The 22,572-nt window shown below is 38.7% G+C and overlaps 2 protein-coding genes across 11 annotated transcripts; one reads left to right on the forward strand and one right to left on the reverse strand.

Annotated features, from left to right (window-relative positions):
- Window positions 1-31: 31 nt before the first annotated feature.
- LOC103699233 (inorganic pyrophosphatase 2-like) lies at window positions 32-1,883 on the reverse strand. The gene is made up of 4 exons (XM_008781278.6): window positions 1,556-1,883; window positions 1,330-1,451; window positions 1,032-1,233; window positions 32-489 (listed from the first exon to the last, which is right to left on the reverse strand). The coding sequence occupies exons 1-4, from the start codon at window positions 1,691-1,693 to the stop codon at window positions 124-126; spliced, it is 828 nt and encodes a 275-aa protein (XP_008779500.5). The 5' UTR covers window positions 1,694-1,883; the 3' UTR covers window positions 32-123.
- An 8,791-nt stretch (window positions 1,884-10,674) lies between these two features.
- On the forward strand, window positions 10,675-19,163 carry LOC103711195 (homeobox protein ATH1-like). Of its 10 annotated transcripts, XM_089925553.1 has the most exons (9): window positions 11,485-11,695; window positions 11,780-11,906; window positions 12,203-12,369; window positions 12,586-12,653; window positions 13,036-14,692; window positions 17,164-17,525; window positions 17,636-17,696; window positions 17,977-18,129; window positions 18,257-19,163. In XM_089925553.1, exons 5-8 carry the CDS (start codon window positions 13,487-13,489, stop codon window positions 18,097-18,099), a joined length of 1,752 nt encoding a protein of 583 aa, XP_089781679.1. In that variant the 5' UTR covers window positions 11,485-11,695; window positions 11,780-11,906; window positions 12,203-12,369; window positions 12,586-12,653; window positions 13,036-13,486; the 3' UTR covers window positions 18,100-18,129; window positions 18,257-19,163. The 10 variants fall into 10 exon arrangements, with proteins under 10 accessions (XP_089781680.1, XP_088560990.2, XP_038987584.3 ...); XM_089925554.1 differs by lacking the exons at window positions 11,485-11,695; window positions 11,780-11,906 and adding an exon at window positions 10,675-11,139 and having other exon boundaries at window positions 12,231-12,369; XM_039131656.3 differs by lacking the exon at window positions 11,780-11,906 and having other exon boundaries at window positions 11,248-11,695; window positions 12,231-12,369.
- The last annotated feature ends 3,409 nt before the right edge of the window (window positions 19,164-22,572 follow it).

Raw genomic sequence — 22,572 nt, forward strand, 5'->3', positions numbered from 1 at the left:
AAAAAAAGGAAAGCAAGATTAAACAATTAAAAAAAAAGGGGATGGTGCTAAAATGGTCCTTGACCATAATTCAAATAAATTGACCCGCTTGTGCGAGATATTTGAGGGTCAAGTCAGGCATGGTTAGTGAGGAACCCTGAGAGGCAGGGGAAGAGCTTCATTGGGTGGCATTGGAATTTTCTCAAACTTGCAATCTACTGAGAATACTTGGGCAGCATTTTTGCGATCGACGGCGATCAACCTGTTGATGAGCTGCAGGAGGATCCTTTCAAGCTCCTCACCATTGTTCCATTCATAGATTTCAGCCTTGAGCTGCTGAGGGTTGTCACAGATGAGCTGCCACAGAGGGTATTCCTTCCTCGGCATCACACAGTCTTCTTCACTTAGCCGCAGAGAAGGGCAGTAGTCTCCCTTCCCGTCACCCAAGTAGATGAATCGCTTCTTTCCCTCTACAGAGGCTTGTGCTTGGATTCGCTCGATGATCTTACCCTGTATTTGGCGAAATCAAGGATTGGATTGAGAACCAAAGTAATAAGAGAATCAAGACTCACAGAAGGGCTATAGCAACTCAAGACACTGTTACTTTCCATTGCAAACATGGTTCCTAAAAATCTTACTTTTAGCTGTGTGGCAAATTTGTTATTACAATGTTTTAGAGGTCTACATCAATGCTTTGCCATGTATTTGGCTTAGATATATTCTGTATTCTTTGCTCAGGGAAGTGATTAAAATCTGTTTTGACCTCCAAAGTTCAAACCAAATTGATCTACTCTCGATCTCTTTTTTCTGAAGCATTATGGAAGGGAGGAAAGAAAAAAGTTACAACTTAAATAATAAGAAAATTGTAAATTTTTTGGAAACATTGATGAAGTTATGGCTTGAAAAGGCACTAAATTTACATGGTTTAACCTCTATCTTCATGGTCAGAGAATATTTACCATAAGCAACCATTGGATTCCACCTTGCATCATGCAATGACACAAAACACCATAGTGAACAAATAATTAAAGATTTCTTAAAAAAATAGTTACCTTGCACATGTTTGGAGGACAGAGGCTGCAGCCATGGGAAGAGGTAGAGAAGTCATGGTAAGGGAAGATCCTAAGCCTCCCCTCCTCATCCACATAGCTTGGATTGGTATTAACCTCTGAGAAATACTCAAGAAGCCCATGGTGTTTGAGGATTGTCTCTATGAAGAAGAGGTTGGCATCACTCACCACCCTCAGCTCACACCTAAACCAAAGAAGAACCACCCATCAGCACAAGAAATGCGTAAACAACGGAAGAGTCGCAACCATCGGCCATGGCAAAAGAAACAAGAAAGCGTACCCATGAGCGTAAGCCGATTTGATGGCCGCGATGACATGAGGATCCAATGGAGCCTTCTTCAGGCAGTCTGCGATCTCCTCGACGGTCTTTCCCTGCGAATGCAGCTCCTTCATCATCCTATCCTGAAAGAGTTATAAAAGACAACAATATGCACTGAGAACTGAGCTGGATAGGATTTGTAATGGAGAAGAAAGCAACGGGTGGGATGCGGTATCGATGCACAAACCATGAGAGAATTCCACGGCATGGTCGGGAGGAGGCGCTCGAAGAGCTCGGTGGCGCCGAGCTGGTCGACGACCCAGTTATCGCTGTCGCAGTCTATGATCGTCTTGTCGAAGTCGAACACCACGATGATCCCCGCCATCGAATCTTTCGCAACTCCTCTTGGAATAGCAATTCTATTCTGTGAGAATTTTGAGGATGCAATGGCTTGGAAAGAGGGGGGGTATATATAGGGAGCAGGGGGTGCCAGAGGAATAATATGTGACACATGTGGTGATGGGAAATGGGAGTAGCTGCGGACTCAGGTTTTCTTTTGCCGTTGTTTGGTTTTCTTCTTCTTTTTTTTTTATCCCTGAGGATTTATTCTACAGTGGGTGGAATAGCCACCACTAGGCGCGGTTCCGAGAAGAATCGGGGAGGATAGGATGGGAATATTCGGGGGAGCACCGAAACTTTGGTGGGAACGCGTGGACCGCACGCCGCCGTCGCGCAATCTCAATGGTTTAGAGCCTTCGGGAGGAGGGAATATTCGGGATAGGAGCAGCCGGATCTCCGCGCCCGCCTTATACTCCGTGGCTTACCTTTCTTGAACGATGGAGTCCAGAAGGATTGACCCCGGCGTTCCTTCTTGGTCGTATGACGACTGCTCCTGATGTTTTGGGCAGGTAGCCAGGGCCTATTTTTAATTATTGTCATTAAAATATATTTTTTTCCTTCTTATCATCTATTTTTTCCTTCATCTTTTATTTTTTTCATTTTTCTTCAATTCCTTTCTTTCCTTTTTTTTTTCTCATTCTTTCTTACCTATTTTTATTTTTTTCTTCTTTCTTCTCTCGTTCTTGTTTTTTATGCGGATTAGTTTTGAAATCTTAACCACCTCCTAATCTTGTTTACCAAGAGACAGAATGGATGAACATGTATGTAATTGTTCATAATTCTTGTATTGTTCATATTTGTATTTACTTAGATGAGTATCCATAATTTTATAAATAATTTTGATATTTATTTTTTTATTTACAAAATTTTGATTATTTGAATATTTTCTTAAATATCAGAGCATTTTTTTGATTTTTTTCTTAATTTACAGTGAACTTGTGGTCATGTTTTTTTTTGAACAAAGTAGAGGAGAAGGTAACATAGTTCTGATTTTTTTTAATCTATTTCTTTTTGAAAGCATTCTGAAATTTTTCATGTTTCTTTTTTTGAAAGCATTCTGTGTTTTGGTTTTCGTCTCAATTTTGCCCATGTAATATATACCCCCTCCCCCCAACCAAAAAAAAAAGAAATCTCCATACAAACTTGACATAAGCTTATGAACGATTCAACAAAGTACTTTAACAAAAAGTAATAAAAAGAAAAACTAAAATCGGCTAGATTAGCCCAACACAACTCTTAATATGTTGGCTTTGGAGAACTCCTAACTTCAAATAGATGAATGCAGTTGATGGAAGGCAAAATGGATCATCCTACCTCAGCGTGGGAACACCCAATTTTAGCGAAATAGACCTCAGCACCGAGCAGACCAGACCTCGGTCCCGTTGGGCGCCAGTCCAACCTTGGACCTCATCAAAGGCCGAGCTAACTTTGACCAGATCTCTCTGCTGCCATGAGCCCGTATGATCGATCAAGAGCCGAAGAGGCCCTGTCGATCGCCTCTAATATAACGACGTCCCAGGCCCGAGCTCAGGGCGCTCTGCAGGATCGACCAAGAGTCGAAGAAGCCCCATCGATCACATGTATCCATAATGACGCCCCAGCCCGAGCTCGGGGTGCCCTACCGAGCTGACCTCCGAGCCGAGGAAGCTAGGCCGACCCTAGCGTCTGCCAAGCTGCCCTCACCAAGCATATATCGCGGCCCCTAAGTCGGCCCGACCTCAGTACTCACCAAGCTGACTTCACCAAGTAAATGCTATAGTCTCTAAGCGAACCCGACCTCACCTACGGCCGCATCCACGTGCGCACCTACATGCGCCACCTGGCCTACGTCATTCCCTCCTATGATGAGGACGGGCCATACCTTCGCCACTTGGGCACCTCCGCGGGGATTATAAATAGCCCCATCAGGTAATGCCTAAGGACCTTTTTTGACTGGATCAGCTAAGACCCACTCTAACTTAATCATCTGAGAGCTCTCACCGGAATTCTACCAGTGAGACTTTATGCAGGTCCGCCGATGCGCAGAAAGCGACGTCCTTCCTCCATCCCGACCGGTACCCTCTCCCCTCCCTCCCGACTCCTCCGGCGTGGTCACCCTCGGGCCAAATTTGAACCATAATAGGAGTTATTTTGGTTGGTTTGTTTGTTTAAGAAATGCTGCCAATAGAAAGTCCGGATGGGAAAACAAGGGAAAGAATACGTTGGATTCATAACCAGGTCCAAAACTTGATTCTAGGTTGACCTAGTGCCTCCATTTTTTTTAGGGTTGATGGGGCTCTACTGGGTTCAAATCCCACATGTGCCAACTCTGGAAATCAAAGAAGATTTAGATGCATTCCCCATTGACACAAACAAAACTTAATCATTCAATAAAAAAGGCAAACAAAACAAGCCTAGAATTCGGCAGCCTATAATGCGAGGAAGAAGTGTTCAACATGACTACCACGTCATCAACTCACCATCCGAATACGAAAACCACTAAATCCTTTAAAAGCCGAGATTTTCGGCGTACCACGCTTGCTTTGATCGCGTTCTTTGTGCTGCGAGCAAGTTTGGCGAAGCCAAATGGTCTTAAATAATTCTGGTTGGAAGGACCGGTGGGTCACAAAATTGTGTTAGTGCTTGCAAAAGTTTCTGCTGGTTTCAATGTGATTGGAAAAGGTCTATATTAATTTGAATCATAAATTCATAATGGCCCAATCTAGGTTCTTAAAACTAGATTAAAATTATAAAGTTAGCCAGGATTTTGTGGTCAAGCTGGGTCCAAACCAATTAAAAAAAAAAACTCGCCTGACCCAAAACATGAATTAAACTTGCTAAAGTGAGCTGGACCATGGGTGAGATCATGTGTCTATTGGGATCGAATCCACAGGATTCCAGCTGTTGGTTTAGGCTTTCAAATGTTGATTAAGTTAAATTTGGATGTGGCTTACAAAAACTAGTGTATTTTGTTGGAGATCCACTCAGGACTTTGATCCCTCCATTGGTGTTTGTGAGGTGGGAATTTAATATAAAGCACGACCTTCCCACCTTTCTAGTCTCGGAGGAGATTATGGTTGCCATCCAGGACTCCAAAACAAGGGTACAACCTGGGCCATCCATAGCAGTCCTGTGGGATTGGGTGGTTTTTTTCCTTCTTTTTTTTATAAAAAAGTAACTTGATTTTTCAATCTAACGAATGATATCTTCTATAGATGAGCATGAATGTTGTTGCATAGACGTTTGATTTATTGGTTGATGGTATACGAAATCAGGTCATGAGCAAAAATGCATGCATGGAGGGGTCAATATGCATGGTAGATTAAACGCTTGCATGGAACGTTTGTGCAATTGGCTAAAGGATGGGCTAGTCCTGACTCGCGTGGTTGCCATCCGATTTGAAGTTTTGTTCTTGCCTAGATTCTTTACGCTTCTTAGAGCCTTTCAGGAGTGAATGGGGCTGATGTTTTGGATGATTTGCATGGAGAATCTTGGTCACACACATTTACTCCTCGTATAAATTTATCTTGTATATGTGGAATCAGATTTACTAGGGTGTAACACAATGCTAATTAAGGATGGGAAGTATATAGAATTGTTGATTCTTTTTTTTAGGAGTTTGAAATGCTATGGATGTTTTGCATCATCTTCATCCAAGGCTTTTGCGTTACATGCAACGGAGATTATTTATCAATGCTAGGCAAGTATTTGAATTCCTCATTCAAGTGTTGCTTCCTACTGTTGACACTTGCTCCTACTCCTTGCTATTAAGATGGGGTTTGGTTTACGAAATTTTCAAAAGGCAATGTATATATGGTGCACTTAGAAAAAAAAAAGAGAGAAAAAAAAGAAGGGGAATGGATAGTGTGCAACAAAAAGATAAATTAATCAAAAATAATAAGCTTCTCTCTATCATTTTGGGATGCACCCTCAAGTTCTATGTTGCCTTTTTTTTTTTTAAAAACAAAAAAAAAAAAAAGAATCTTTAGACCTCGTACCCATATAGCTCCTTGTACGCACCCTAGCTTTAATAGCATTAGCAACAATTTAAGACCATGTCTAAAAAAATCAATTGAAAAATATTATTTAGATTGCTTGTTTTTACATAAATAAAGATTTTTCGAGCGCACAACCAACATGGGATCGAACAAGTTCTCTTTTGTAAAACATATGCATCCTTTTGATTTCAATGGATGGGGAAATAATAATGGATTGCGCAGCGGGCCTATGGACCATGGCATGACTGTTGGACTTCCAATAAAACCAGCTCTGATTGGAGCTAGACCGGCAATTTGAGGCCCAAGACTGTTAAAATCCTATACAACTTCAGCAACTGGTCTCATCTCATGCACTCCTCTTCATCCTTACCCTTTAGTACTCCAAGAACACCCTTCATCGCTTATAGTTCTTTGCTCCACTCCTTTTGCTCCTCTTGTGTGCTATCTTGGCTCTTATTAAGCTTTGGCCATGAGCCAGATCCACTTTGATATTATTTGTAACAACCCAGGACGCCACGCAAATGGCTAGCCAGAATTTTTTTTTTTGAATTCCTTAGTCTTGTATAAATACCCAAAATTTTCTCTGTGAATAACCGATGTGGGACTAAACACATACCCACACGGATCCTCACATTGGCTACCAGAGAGTATGCTAGCTCTTCTATTTTCGAGAACTTATAAAGCATTCCCAGGAGCAACGGATGAGAGTGAGCCTTGTCGAGTTCCAGAGTGATAACTATAGTTGGACGGAAGAAATAAGGGTGCATTCGGTTCGCAACCGGAATTGAAATTTGAATTGCAAGCGGAATGAATTGGAATAGGAATAAATGAGATTTGAATACTAAAGGAGAGTCGAAACTGAATTTTGGAAGATTGAGGTATTTTCATTTACTCCTTAAATCAGAATCAAAACAGAACTCTCCGTAACCAAACAACTGAATTGGAAGTCAGTTATTCTCATTCTCATTCTGGAGTCCAATTCTTTTCAGCCAAATATGCCCAGACCATCAATAGCCTTTAGACCGGCTTTTGATCTTGTAAGTTGGACTTCTCAAATCATTTGATGTGTGAACTCATAGGGGGTGACACCTCATGAGGTCTTATAAAACTGGTAACCCATAGGGAATGTGAAGCGTTTTGGGCCTAGCCTTGGGTGGGGGCCTTCTTTAGATAATTGGCTTTCTACTTAATTAACCGAAACCTGTTCCAAGAGTATCCCCACAAAAACATGTTGAATAATCAATTATTAAATGTTGAATTTTGTTGCATCACGATCATATGCATCTTTTTATCGGTGGACAAGCTGAGCAAGATGAAGATCGAGCTTGCTTCTTTAATATTTTCCTTTGCCATTTCATGTCTTTTGAACTTTTCCAACAAAGACCCGATGGTTTTTTGACATGAGAAAGAGGTCCCTACGGATTCATGCAAGCGTTCGGTCCAATACTGGAGCAGTATCTTCGTAGCACTTCCCATAGGACGGTCAGCAAATATTTAGGCTTCAGGCGTTTGAGAATTGGGAATGGATGGAAGCCTCGCGAAATATCAGAGACTAGGGGCAGGATCTACTCAAGCCTCTTGGATCAATACAAGAGACTTTGCCAACTGAGTCAATTGGCATCCTCAAATTTAGGCCGTAGTTATTCTTAAATAATGTAGTTTATCTATGGTTTTTTTAGCATGCTACATGCTTGGGCTTTTAAATTAATGAAATGTTAGATCCAATAGTTTTATTAATGGGAAGCATGTGGTTTCGTACGTCCAAGTGCAGAGTATTCTGAATTGTAAACAAATCACTCTCTTGGGCGCGTACCTCTTGGAAGCTAGTAAGCTGCACTCTATTTCCCATTTGTTAATTCTTCGGAAGGCCAGCTATAGGTTTTTTGAAAATGTAGATAATACTAACAGATCCTGCAAAGCACTAAACATACCTTTAGAGCCTTTAGCTTGGCTATTATAAAAAATATAGAGACTTTTAACTTCAAGGCAGAAGATAATGGTGATGGTCGCTTCAATTAATGGTTGTAGATAAGAATGTCATTAATGAATCAACGAATAAAAGAATGAGTTGGTTTTATCCTCAATTTACGTGGACTAATATATGAACAGATTGTATAGAAGCCTGGCTTAATCAGAACAGCTTCCTGGCGAAGTCTGTGAACTCTTCACCAACTTGACATGAGTGTGAGGCGAAGCCCTTCATCTCAAAGAGGCTCCTTCCAAGCTGCAATGCCATCTTCAACTGAAACAAAACTCCATTCTCTCTCTTCTCCACTTCTCTTTCCTCCAAGTTGAGCTCAATTACCTCCTCCAATTATCTGCAGAAGCCAGCACGGTCTAACTCAGGACCTCAACTAAAAAAAGGTAGCCGAGATCTATCCAATTCTCTTCTCTGTCATAGAAAGTGTTCGTAGTTTATTTGGGTCAGAAGGGGAAGAAAGATGGGATGATTTGGTCCATTTGGAAGCAGTGTTTTGTGTTGAGAAATGGGTTTGGATGCCCTCCGTTCATAGTGAGAAGAGGTGGCCGTCGAAGAGGTTTGAACGGGTGAAGATTCAAAGGAATTATGTTTATTCCAAGTTATTCCAAGTTATACAATCTGATGAACGGACTTCTTTATGTTTATTCCAAGTTATTCACAAACCAAACTGAGCCCATACGCTGCAACTTGTTTATCTAGATATGTCAAGACAACATGTATGACACGTCTTTTTCTTCGAGACAATATATGCAATATTTCTTAAATTCTTTCTATTTTTTTGTTAAATGGTTCAAAAATTTAAACTTGACCTTAATCCATTTAATAAATAGCCAAATAGGTTTAAACGAATTGACTTATTTACGATTCAAATTTGTTTATGTCAATTCTAAATCTGCTTAAATCGGACCATTCATGGATCGAATTGATAGGTTGGATCATAAATTGCCATCCATATGACATGAATGGGTTTTTTTTTTCCTTATTCTGGTGTAGTATGCATTGACCCTACATGGTGATTGTTTATTATTTAATATAATTTTCATAGCATAACTATAACTTTGTAGCAGAAAAAATAATTCACTTTATAGATTTTTTTAAACTATATCAATTAGTTAGGTTGGACATGGATGGACTCCTAGGTAGAAATGACTAACTAGTCTTCGCCAAGGAAAAGTCTATGTTTTAAGCTTATTATTTGATGCATGGACGTGGTTACACATCCAGGGTGTAACATTTTTGTTAAATTCAATGATGAAAACTGCCAATGAAAATCCAAAATGCTTGCAAATAAAATAAAAAAAAATCCCGGAGACTTTTTATTTATATACAGATGAGTGATATCCAAAACATATATATTCTTTTTATTGTAAATATATTAGAACTTATAGATCACATACAATAGTTTACGTTCTCATTTTTCAATTCTGATTAGTAAATTCGATGGTGGAAATAAAATTTTTTGTATATAAACCAATAGCGAAAACAACAAATAACAGTTAATACAGTACCATAACAATTATATGATGATTATTATTTAGTTAATCTAAACTATATCATGCATATATAACAAAGTTTCAACAACGCTGCTATTCTCATTACAATGAATCCTCACCAAAAATGTTAATGATTGTCATAACGGTTTAAAGTGACCATTATTTGTCAAAAAATTACTATAAGATTGGGTTTTGTACTGGATTTAAAGTAAAAAAATTTGTATAATGGCTGTACAGTGGAAAATAACAGTCAACAATAAAAGAAAAAAAAAAAATCAACCCCATCATTTGTCTCGTTCACCAAATAAAAATCATTTCTTTTGACCATCCGAACAGTGTTTTCCAAATGCCACAAAATTTTGGGTGAAGGGTGCAATATTGGTAATTGTTGTCATAATATTATTAGCCGTTATAATAAAAAATAATTAATGTTTCAGTATTCACTATCAATATTTAATCGTAATGATTACCTTTGAAACTAATGACCGTTATATAATCTAATCAAAGGCTGTTGAAACTGTGACAATGGCCGTTTTAAATCTTGGAGCCACTCCATTTGCAACATTTTTATCTTGGCTCTGTATACCGAGTTATTCATTAGTTGATGAGGTGGAAAAGCTTGATGTTTGTATGGTAATTCAAGACATCACTCATAAAGACTAGCTAAAAAATATTATTAATTTTTTTTAATTCTATATAAATTGTAAGAAAATATAAAATATATAAATAAATCTACCTCATCCTATAAGCTTAAGCTTTTAGAAAAAGTAATGATTTCAACTTGATATCAGAGCAGAGGTTCTGAGTTCAAATCCTATCTCCGCACTCTTTAATTCCATTATTAAAAATTTCACATGTTGGGCTCGCCCATTAAATGAAAGTCCGACCCACATGTGAGAAGGAGTGTAAGAAAATATAAATTATATAAATAAATCTACCTCATCCTATAAGCTTAAGCTTTTAGAGAAAGTGGTGATTTCAACTTAAGTATCCAAAATTTATCCAGTGAATAATCGATGTGAGACTAAATACATACCCGCACGATCTTTACATATTCACATCGTTTAAACTGTGACGTCCTTGCCCGGCTAAAGGTATAAATTTATTCAAATCTAATCACCAGATAACTTATGGTCAATCTTAATTAGTTGGTGCTGTAGTGTCCTATAATCCATATAGATCATAGATCGGATCCTCCCATATACTATTTATAATAATTTATAATCTTACAAAAAATTAATTAAAAATTATTATTTAATTTTTTTTAATTATATATACATATTGAAAATTTATTTATTAAAAAATTGATGTATGCACCTTTGAAGCTCGCAACAAAAGCAGCAATGGGGAAGGGCGCTGCATGTGCTAGCGTACAAACAAACGCATGCCTCCGTATGCCCTCAGGTGAAACCGGAGGGGGCGGCAAGCTTTTTATCTCCCTTTCCCAAGGAAAAGTCTTTCCTTCTGACCTCTTAATCCCTTCATATGTTGCCTTCAATGCAGTGCCCCCACAGTACTTGCAGACGTGCTCTCTCTCCTGCGGCCTGCCATACCGCCACCTTTCAATAAAAGGATTAACATCGAATAATTACTCACTAAAAACATCTTAACTACTCAGAATCCTAAAACACTCCGACCATGACTGAGTAAGAGATCTTCCAATGGATTTTGCTGACATCACCCTGTCCTCTCCTCCCTCCCCACTGCAGCAATCTTTGGAACTGCAGCCAAAGGTGTCGTTGACTCGTCTCTCCCCTCCATCCTTCTCTTTCTATCCCAAGCACTCGCTTGAATGGAAAATAATCCTAGGGAAGGTAGCCTTCCTTGGAGGTGTAGCTGAGAGCAGCTGCCGAAGAACAGAGAATCCTGATGACTTTGGCTGAGATGATCATTCCTGAAAGAAGGGATGGAGGTGGAAACGCCAGAAATGAGCGGGGGAGAGGAGGGGGAGGAGGGCCCCCCACAAAAGCCTGCACCAAAGGTAATGCTCCTCCCCCTCCTGCTTTTGTTTTTTTCTTTTTGCCAACCATGAGTAGCTCCTCTTTTCTTTCCCTTTTCAGATGCATGCTTTTGATTGATATTTGATGGGCCATGCACCTCTCTCTCCTCTGCTAAAAGTCTCTTGGCCATTTCCTCAAAACGCTTCTCTTTTCCTGTTCTGGGTCTGCTTTGCTTTTATATTTTCTGTCCTTCAAAAGGAAGTCTTAAAAAAAATCCTATTTTTCTGCTTTCTGGTTTGTATTTTGTGGCTGGGGTGGAAAGGTAGGGGGCGGAGAGAGGGTCCATGACTCACCTGGTGGTATGATATGTTTTCTTGAGGTTTCTTGAGGATTTAAAATGGTAGAATTGCAAGGGGGAAGGGGCCGGCTGGGGGCTTCTTGTAAATGTCAACCTTATGTTCTCTCACTGTGTGGGAAAAAAAAAGAGAGAATGATTAGTTTCCCGTTCAGCTTTGAACCCATGCATGATGAATCATAGGAGGAGTGAGAACCCATCATACCTTTGATGGCTCTTGAATCCTTTGCTTTGGCTTTAGGGTAACTAACACCTTTTGTGTATATTATCTTTTGGCTTTTGCTTTAATGAAGCTAGGGATAACCTTTTGGTTTGATCGATCATAGGGAGTTAAAATGATGAATCGTTTTGTATGCGGTCAATCTCATGCTTGTCTTTTGGGGGTTTAACTCTGAAGTAAAGCCCACTTCTTTGATCAAATCAGAAAGAGCATGTCATTTGATGTTCCAGACAGTATCCTCTGGCTTTATGCTTGTAGAGTAGGGAGAATGCATAGTTTTTCTTCAGCTCTGCACACCATTCTTTCTGTTTGTGCGGTGTTTAATATCCCAATTTTGTGGATGCTTTTCTTTTTTTCAGAAAAAAGCATTACTCTTTTTGAGTCTTGATTTAAACATATGTAATGATGATATGTGTCTGATAAAATTGGTGCTCGATTGTTTTACACTTGCTTTCGTTTGGTTAATGATGCGATTCAATCTTGTATGCTTTTGATGTGGAAGTGAATCACTTTCCTTAGCTGGTAAAAGAGAAGGTTTTTTTGGTTTTGTATAACAGGAAAAGGGAGGGCAGCATCAACCTAGTTTAATTCTCCGTTCTTTTGGTTATATTTCGGGATATGGGAAAGAAGTTACCTGCGAGTTGTCATTTGGCCATGGCCATGGATGTTCTGTGTGCTGTCATGCACCCAAGGGAGGTTGGATCTCTGAGCTTTACTTCTCTACTGCTCGCTCTTATTTTCTTCATTTGATACAGATGTCATTTGGAACTCTTTTCATTAAGAAAGGAACTATTTTTTTCCTTATGATATCTTCTACCATGCATTGATCATTAGTTACTTAGCAAGCATATTGTCTACACCAGCTGGTACTTTGCACTGTGAAACTGGAAATATATGCTCTTTTTTTTTCAGGTTCATGTCAGTCACTCTCTCTTGCACCCATCTTCTCTTAAGCTGGAAGTTTGAAAAAGGTCTCTGAGGTGATATGTTGCTTACCATCACCCTAAGAACGTGGTCATGCTTTAAGTGACTTCTGTAATCTTAGCATATTTTTATGTGTTTAATTTCATGTTTATTATGTCTCTTCTTTAAGAACTATTAATATGTGAAGGTTGTGCATCTTTCTACAATTTAATGCTCATGTCCAGAAATTTATTTGATATCTTTATACATGTCCCTAAATGTCTCAGAGGTTATTGTTTCCCTTTTCCGTTCTAATATCTATCTCTGCCTGTTGAGTATGAGTAGGTTTATAGGAGATGATTTGGAGGCACATCTTTTGCATGTTGTAATTAACCCTTTTTTTTCCTTGAATGCTGCAGCTTTTGATATTCTGTTCTTAATTAGCTTATATTCTTTCAGGTAATACAATGGATATGAGAACATGACTATAAGAATCATCCGCAGACCTCGTAATACAATGACTTGGAACACGTTTACTAATTCTGATTCTAAGAGGAAAATATATGTCGGAAGACATCGGACGCATCATGACTGCAGCACATTTTAAACCTCACTAGCCGAAAGTGCTGTCTGATCTGGAGTTGAATCTCTTTATGTTACTTGCACTTGGGCATCATTAAGAGAATAGGCAGTTACCTATCATTGAAAGAATAGAAGTTAGGATTACCTTGATCTTCAATTTTCCTTCCTATATGTTATGATTTTTCAATAGTATGATGTAATCTGACTGCCACCCATACGAGGACTTAATGAAAGAGACTCTGAAACAAGTATAGTTCAGTTGGTCTACAGCACTGTTCTATTAACAATTCCTCTGAAACAGACTGCAGTTTTCCAGCATCCCATTGCAATGGAGAATGATGTTTTTAATGCCTCTCTACAAAAAACAGATCATAATCATATGGACATCGATGCAGTTACATCTGATATATTTTCAGGTCCATTCATACAGTCAGGTATGATAGATTATGACAGCCATGAGCAGATGATTTGTGGGAATATTTTGTACCCAACATTGCCAGAAGAGGTCCAGAACAATCCTTATATAACAAACCATGGTGCTATCTCCAATTATGCATCAAGGGGGGATGCTTCTTTCGAGGATTCTATTGGGAAAACTGGCCAGCGGATCGGAGCTTCTGTGTCTGCTACTTCACTTGCCTACCTTTTGCCTGGCTCCCATAGTTTGCAGGAAGATCTTACCGGTTTGGGTGTTTCATCAGCATCGCCACTGGGTGAGATCAGAGCCTTATCATCCAGAGACTGTTGCAATACTTTTGGTACACAGGATGTTGCTAGGTTTTCAAGACCAAAAGTTGATGCCAATATGAATGGCAAACTAGATTATGGTTGGAATTGTGATGGAACTCCAGATCATCGAGTTCCTTCGAGTAGAACAAGCATTGTTCACCCATCTTATCATGTCAAAGGACGCTCGGAACCTGGGTGGGATTCCAATGCATCTACCATCACATCTGATCATTTACCAAGTTCTTGTGTGCCTAATAATGAGCTGTCCCTTAGGCTTGGCTCCTACCAGACTTCTATGATGAACATGCTTAATGCTCCAGATCGGTGCTCAGAACTAAGCTGCTCCAAGTTAACTCAAGTTTCATCAAAAGATGGTGAAAACCCAGATGCTAGTGGATTGCAGGATTCCTTTCGTGTTTTCTGTTCTTCGCAAAATGTCAGTGTGGGAATGGCGCTGGGACTTGCACAAACCTTTGCTACTGGCGAAGAGCTATCTCTGTACCGTAATTCTTCTCCCTTCTATTTTCCTCGCGTTCTTTTAGGATCAAGATATCTCTACATAGGTCAACAAATACTCGCCGAAGTTGCAAGTTATGCAGAGCTGGATGGCTTGTTTGGTGGGATTAAGGGTGAGGCAAGGATGCCCTTTTCTTCTAGTTGTTCCAGTGAAAGAGGAATTGTAAGTGTCGGTTGTCATGAGTTCCCACTTTCTTCTGGTGGAACCAAATCTCAGGACCATATGGACCGACAGCAGAGGCTGGAAACTGAAAAGGAGAAGTCTCAGCTGTTAGTGATGCTTCAAAGGGTATGTATCTCCTTTATTGGTAATGCTATATTAGATGGTTTGACATTTCAATGATTAAGATCCAATGAGCTAACAATTGTTCATGCAGTTGGTTGGTGCCTTAACCCTGATGGCCTGCCCTTCAGGAGGTCCAGGTTTTGAATCCTGGGTATTGCTTAGAAAGAAAATAATTAAGATCCAATCTTTTTTTCATTTTATTGCTTTGCGGGTTGTTGTTTGTGGCCGATAAAATATCCATTTTCTTTGTTTCAATTGGTCTGATTCTGGTTCCGATAAAAGTTACCTGCAATTTTTCCTCCCTCTTACTATATTGCCTGTTGATAATGAATTGTTGCTCCCCTAAGTCAGCGTCATGGATATTTTGTTGTAGTACTTGTTTATAATCTATCTTGCACATTCTGTTTTTTCAATCTGTTTAAGCTAAAAGTTTTTTTTTTTTTGAAACTATGTTGCTTAGCTTTAGGATTAAAATATCCACAATGCATTTGATTGAATATCTTCTAGGTTTCACTTATTGCATGTGCATCGAAGAGGCCGGTTAACCTCTCTCAGTGCATCGTCACTTGTCAAAGGATGTAAATGGTCTAGACATCAGACCTCTTCGACGTGGGATTGGAGAAAGCCAGCAAATTAAATTTCGTAGAAGTTGCATGAATGGAAGTTGGATACTTGACATATAAATATATATAGCAAACCTAATCCCATTGTCATGTTGTTGGGAGAACTCAGGTAACTAGCACCAGGGAATCTGTTACTCTCTTGTCCGATGCTCTTTGATGATTTTTTTTTTTTTTCAGTAGAATGCCCTTGATGATTCAGATTCGGTACAGTTCATCTTGTTTTGGGCTTCCATTCTAAACATAACCTTGATCTGGTCACAGAATGAAACCTACAGATAGTTCTTTGTTTCGGTGCTTTGATGGTAATGGCATTGCTGGCATATGACATTCGACCTCGTGAACCAAAATATAGTGTAGATCGCCAGAAAACAAGACAGACATCATCAGCAGATGTTGCACTATTTGTGAGAAACAAGAGATAAAGAATGAAAGGATTAGGTGTAACATGGGAATCTTGATAAATTACATTCTTTTGTCAATGGGATGTTGGCTGAAAAAAGAAAATCTTTAATAAGATAGGCTGTGGAGCTGTTAAATTAGCAAGTGTTAATGAACATACTGTAGCTTTAATTTACTGAATCAGAATCTAAATGATTGGGCTGAAAATTTGAGATCATAAAGTCCTATAAGCCTTCTTTCAGACCTGTAACTGGATTGATGATTGGTTTTATGAAGATGCGACTATAGTGCCTAGAATCAAGCCCCAGAACCATTAGGTCTTCTGCAGGCCTGCACAGAATCTCGTTTCACTGAGCTGGATTGTAAAAGTCACAGATCTCAGATCTGCCATTGGATCTGAACGAAATTTGGTGCCAAAGATTTTAATAGGTCTTCTTGTGACGCCTTGAAGTAGATCTCTGATTGGACCTACAAAGAGAAAAATTATGCATATGGGAATTGGCTGCTGTCGGCGGATCTGCAGCATTGGATAATTAAAGTTTGTGAAACCATGTAAATGGCTTCTTGATCCAATATGCAAACATGTTAGGATTATGATCTTCAGCCTGCAATCAATTGGAAATTAAGTAATTATTGCTGTAGTAGGAACTGTACATATCAGTATTGCTTGTTTATTACAATCAGCACGCTGATGCAGTTAAAGGCAAAGTAGGACTCAGTATGGAGGCACTTATGGGTCCAGTTGGAATGCTTTTCTTCTACCCTTCATTGGAATCCTGTCCAATCTCTCCCTCCACAGCATGCATCCAAAGCTCCAAGACTCACCAAGCAACCTGGTTCATTATCTTCCAAGAACCTTCTCTTGTCATTTATAGCTTAGAGTTGCCTCTGTTTGGCTAGAAATTCCAACATTGGTTCAAGCTTGCATGTATGAACCAAGAATGCATGTATGGTCATATTCAGGACCCAAGTCCCAATGCTTGGATCGTAGATAGACTCTAGCAAAAATTAATTTTTGAATGCACCCAAACACATGGTTTTTTGTTTCTCAGTAATAATGGTATCTTGTCTCTCTATGTCCTTGTCCTGTTTATTCTCCTATGTCAACATCATGCATGGTTTCACATTGAATGGAATCGTGTGCTCTATAAATGCGTGCCCACTTCAAAGGAAATGTTTCAGCTGCTTAGTTTGGAAGTTCACAGCATTCTTCAGTTCTTAATTAGACAATGGATCATCTCAGCTTTGGGAATGCCTAGGTCCAACACAAAGGATAATGCTTTTTAAGTGCTCAGAAGTAAAATAAGAAGGTCAACAAGATAGTGAAGTATTTATGAGGAATATATTTCATTTGCATAGTTCCTAATTCATATTATTTATGACAGATTTCTATTACATTCACAAATCTTTTTGTTAGTAATAATAACATACTCCTCCCTTTATGAGATTCAGATTGACTGTAGATACAATCAGTGCTTAGACCAGATCCAGAATGTGATATCTGCATTTAATAAAGCAACCGAGTCAGTAACTCCACAACTGCATGCCCACTTTGCTCTTCATACAATCTCTGTGAATTATAAAAACCTGAGGGAGAGAATTACAAGCAGGATTCTTTTCACTGGTCAACAACTAAGCAGCAAATGCACCAAAGAACAGGAGAAAACCTTGGAATCTTCCTTAATCCAGAAACAATGGGCTTGGGCTTTGCAGCAGATGAGGGAAGATCAGCAATCTTGGAGACCCCAAAGGGGCTTGCCTGAAAAATCTGTCTCAGTTTTACGAGCATGGATGTTTCACAATTTTCTTCACCCGTGAGTTGCCTACTTCTGGGATGCTTGTAAAATAGAAATAGTTATTGTGACAATGGCCTTGATAAGTGAAAACGAAATTTAATTCTGAATGTGCTTTGAACATCTCTCAGGTACCCAAAGGACGACGAGAAACATTTGCTTGCATTAAAAAGTGGATTGACGAGGAGCCAGGTAGAATGAATTCTGAATTTATCATCTGGGGACGGTCCTTTCCTGCATGAGGTCCATTCCTATATTTGTATCTCATATTTTGGTTTGGATAGCTTCAGATTGGTTGTCTCCCTCATCAAGACCATGTTATATTAAAGGATCAGCTCAGTTCATATTACTGCTAGAAATCAATGCATTTGTTGTTGGCAAATTAGAACTGCACTCTAATAATCCAACCTGTGCATTGGTTTTGCAACCTAGCATAGCCTTTAATTAGTTATTCTCTTTATCACAATCTCAGGTATCCAACTGGTTTATAAATGCACGGGTTCGTCTATGGAAACCCATGATAGAAGAGATGTATCTGGAATTCAGTAAAATGAATCGGAATGGGGTTACAGGGGCTGATAGCAGGAGCCATTAAACGGTCAGCAGAAAATCCAAATCAATCCAAGTATGTTGATTTTGTTTATCATGCATCTTATACCTGTTAGATAGATGGTGCATGCTGATTCACCTATCTAAAATGTAAGTTTTATTGCTTTTGGTTAACTGTTGGCATCTGATCTATTGCAATTCAGTTATACGCTGCTGTCCTAGGAACAACGAAATTACTGGAGGAATAATGGGATATAATGATACTTTTGGCAAATGGAGGAAATCTATTGTGGAGTGATCAATTGTTCAGTTTGGTATTTTCTGTTGATGATCTGAATTGTACATGAAACATTTGCGAGAATGTCCATGACATGCTAGTCCAAATAAAAGGTTGATAGTGCAAAGATATTCTGCATGGAACAAAGGCTTTGTTTTTGATGGACATGTTGTTATGGTGCATGCTTAATACCCTTCATTTATAAAACCATAAAACATGAAATGAGATCTATTGCTTTCTTAAATGGTCAAGTTTATGAAAATTATCAGTACAATGCATGGCAAAGAGTGAAATACTCCTTGGGCAATACAATAGCACGTAAGGTCAGTATTCAGGACCCATGGCCGAATCCTGTTTTCTTTGGGCTGTGCATCAAGTATTTGTCCACTTGGGAGTTCAACATGGGACATGGCAGTGTTGCTATACTTTATCACTTGCATCCTGGTAAACCACCTCTGTTTCCTCTGTTGAAATTGCATGCGACGTTGGTGATGGTGCAGGAGATGAACTTCTCGCATGCAATTGAGTTGGAGCTGCTAGAAATTTCTTGCACTGAAGCCTGAACAAGTTCAGTATTGTTTTCCCATTCAGTTCAAACCATCTTCATTATTCTGATTAACCTGGTACTGTTTGTGGTGCCTGGCCTGGTATGTTTGTCTCGTCATTTATTTTGCATATATTATATTTTATTCTTTAGAGGGTTGTTAACTCTACATTTTCTTGCTGTTATATCTCATTTTGTAACTTTAAGTACAAATAGGATCTCTGTAATGCCTCTGATGCCGGTTATAATGAATATCCTGTCTATTATATTGACATGGTTTGAACTTTTATCTGGAAGTCTTAAGCAACAAAATCATTCAGAGCTTCGGCATCTGCCAAGCTTTGAGTCACATGTAAGAATCTGGTAGAAGAAATGAGCTGCTGCAGCTTAATGCTTTTCAGGCAATATTATCACTCTCATTTCTACCCCAGGAATGTTTTATGTTTGCCATCTCTCCTATATATGTCTTCATCTCAAACAGCCGTAAGCATCGCATATTTGCAGTAGTGCAATATCTCTCTAATAAGCTTATGAGAGAGAGAGAGATTTGTTTTGGTCTTTCAGTTTAGTCATGATTTTGCATTGCAACGGTTCGCAAACAATATACTATCGAGCATGGATGAAGAAAGTTTTTCGAGCAGAGGGAGGCTAATGCATGGGGATTATTGAAAATAGATGATAGAGCCTATGGAATATTGGCTTGATGGTGATGAAATGAGTGAGCCATGTCTTTTTGTGTATGCAAGAAGTTGAAATTATTAGTGTGAGGATATGTGCAGACGCGTAGTTAGTCCCATATTAATTATTCGCCGTAGAGATGTTTAATACTTATATAAGATTAAGAAATTTAAAAAAATACTTTCTGACTAGCTATTTTAAATGAAGTTTTGGTTGTTACAAATGGTATCAGAGTGAGTGAATTAGGAAATATTATAGTCCAAGTTCATAGAGGGTCGATTGTGATGTTTGTAATTAGATTTGAATGAATTTGAATTTTTAAATTGGCAAGGACGTGATTAGATTTGAATGGATTTGAATCTTTAATTTAACGAGGACGTCAGAGCTTGTATTGGGAGGAGTATGTGAAGATCTGTGCGGGTATGTGTTTAGTTTTACATCGGCGAATTAAAAAAAATATATTTCAGTTAGTTATGTGGTATGGAGTTCTAGGTTGTTACTGATAACCAGAAAGGTAAAAGGTACCCTGGACTGGTATTCAAATTTCAATGAGGGAACTAAGGCCTGGATGGTGGCCGTTTTAAGATGCATCAGCCTTGTCCCTGCGCCTTTCCACTCTCTGTCCTCATATTATCTTACATGGATTTATCAGAAAAATAAAAATAAATGATTCACTGTACTAAAGCATATATATTGTTTTGGTGGGTCCATGTAGCTGTTTGGTGTATTCAATGCATTTTCTTTTCTTTTTTTTTTTTAAAAAAAAAGTCTTGGTGACGTAGTTGAGCAGGCGGGAATGAGGTCTCCCTCTTGACCAGTTTACGTCTGGTCTCTTTATTCGACGAAACCCAGTTTTGTTTGACATGGAACTCTGAATCCTAGCAAGTGGTTATATTTATTTCATGAGGCATGCTTCATGCACACTCCTAAACAGATAAATTCAGGTATTTTTTTAATTTTCTTTTTTCTTTTTGAGGTTACACTGCTAGTGACGGCGTAGGGAAAGAATTGGGATCTCTTACTCTATGTTCTCTTATGTGATGGCTATGGTTTATAGCTATTGGATGTAAGAAGGAAGGGATGAAGGATCACGAATCAAACTTAAACTTCATGCGCACATTCTAAAGATGGGGCGCCTTGCTCCTGCATCAGCTAGTGGGATACATATATGAAAAGAAAAATACCCAGCTAATTTGCTACTCTCTTTCGCAGCAGAAAATTATGTTTCAGTTTGTAACTTTCTTTTGCTTTCTCTCGTAATTCCTCCAAGGCACAAGGTTTAGTTTAAGACTCACGCCTGTTTGACACCCTAACCATATGCTTTCCCAAGAGATTTCATTAAGTGCGATGAATTATTTGAGGTAGGCACTGAGGGAAATGAAAGCTCTCTGCAGTTTCTTTGCACAAGCTCACTTATAGCCCACAGAATGGCACGACAGATACATTAATTTATGCCATACGAAACGAATGGAGCTTGGGTCCCAATTATTTTTTGCTGAAGACTTTGATCACATTGTCGTTGTATTGGGAGACCAACGGGAGAGTGCTGCGGCCACCCAAATGCAGTAGAGATTGGTCATTATCGCATGGCTTGTAGTATCTTTTAGATTTTATGCGGAGACACAAAGTTTTTATACAATCTTTAAGCTAGTGGAGTGCTACATGCTATAGCAACGTGATATCATATGCCACGAGTAGAGTTCAGTTTTTCCACTTTAATTGTTACTTCCTTTTTCACCTAGCTAGTATCTCACTAGTTTTCTTGTTTCCTCAAGAAAGAACAAGTTCTTGGGGATTCGTAGTCACCAGCAAAATTCACCATCTTGATATCCATACATGTACCATTCTATTGTTGTATCAGTACATTCAATATGAGAGATAGTTCGACATAGCGATACTCGATACGTCTTTTGTACTGCATATCAGTTCATCACCAATTGGATTGGCGACATGGCAAATCATGGTTACCGGTATCAAATATCTGACTAGCTATTCATTGATGGTTTTAACGTTTATGGATGTTAAACGAAGGCATTTGCCTGTCATGTAGGGGATGATCTACGATGTTCTTGATTATTGAAAAATTGTAGATGTTGCAAGAGATTAGTCAAGATCAAATAGGCATGCCTTCGACCTGTCTAAAGTTGTGAGCCTTTATTTTCTTCGCTCCTACGCATGCACCATAAAGAAAGGTGGAATTGAAATCGAAGTATGTTTATCAAAAATGAAAAATCAAAGTATGATAGAAAAGTCAAAGTTGTGAGCCTTAATCCTCTTCTCTCCTATGACGTGATATGTGAAAAATCCAAAATGAAAAAACAAAGCATGTTCATTAAAAACCAAAAATCAAAATATGATAGAAAGCTACAACTACCTACGTATGACGTGATATGTGATATATATTATCTAATTGGGAGGATCTAAATTCATATTATAGAGTTTTTCTCTTGGAGAGTTGCGTGGGGATAGCATGACATCCTAACAAATGCTATTGATATATTGCGAATTGGATTTATTTTTGATAATTGGTGAGGTGGATTCCATTCACAAGCTAAACAGAAACATCCCATCATTATAAGGAGCTCATACAACATTCATTCTTTTCCTCTCGGTATTTATGTGTTTGTGTGCATGCGCTTGTGTGGGTGTGGGCGCGCACATAGATGCCAATATCATCTCCTCCAACTGATACCGCTCAACATATAAATTTAGGTTCGCACTTGCGTTTGATTTGGCCTGCAACAAAACTCTACGATTTCTATATCATGTATAGATCATTTTCATGTATTAAGCACTATCATTTAAAGAAAATATAATGAAATTTGCTTATACCCAACAGATATTGCTTTGGGGTTAATACTTTATAGGCCTTTAATACAACTACTTATTATTATTATCAAAATCTTTAGCCATCAAATGTGGTTTCAATTGAGGAGCACCACTCCAAGTTAAGGAGCCTTAACAAAAAAACTTTTGAGAAGATCATACAGTTAGCTATTGGCCCAAACACCAGCTCTCAT

Source organism: Phoenix dactylifera, chromosome 9 (genome assembly GCF_051530095.1).
Source record: "Phoenix dactylifera cultivar Ajwa chromosome 9, Ajwa_hap1_PhDact_Kaust_v1.1, whole genome shotgun sequence".
In the NCBI taxonomy this organism is placed as follows: Eukaryota; Viridiplantae; Streptophyta; class Magnoliopsida; order Arecales; family Arecaceae; genus Phoenix; species Phoenix dactylifera.

Coding starts and splice junctions, on each gene's coding strand:
- LOC103699233 (XM_008781278.6), bottom strand. CDS start 1,693: ATGGCGGGGATCATCGTGGTGTTCGACTTCGACAAGACGATCATAGAC. Junction 1,452..1,555: donor TGCCGTGGAATTCTCTCATG/GTTTGTGCATCG, acceptor TAACTCTTTCAG/GATAGGATGATGAAGGAGCT. Junction 1,234..1,329: donor AAATCGGCTTACGCTCATGG/GTACGCTTTCTT, acceptor TCTTTGGTTTAG/GTGTGAGCTGAGGGTGGTGA.
- LOC103711195 (XM_089925554.1), top strand. CDS start 13,487: ATGGAGAATGATGTTTTTAATGCCTCTCTACAAAAAACAGATCATAAT. Junction 14,693..17,163: donor TGTTAGTGATGCTTCAAAGG/GTATGTATCTCC, acceptor TATGAGATTCAG/ATTGACTGTAGATACAATCA. Junction 17,697..17,976: donor GTGGATTGACGAGGAGCCAG/GTAGAATGAATT, acceptor TCACAATCTCAG/GTATCCAACTGGTTTATAAA.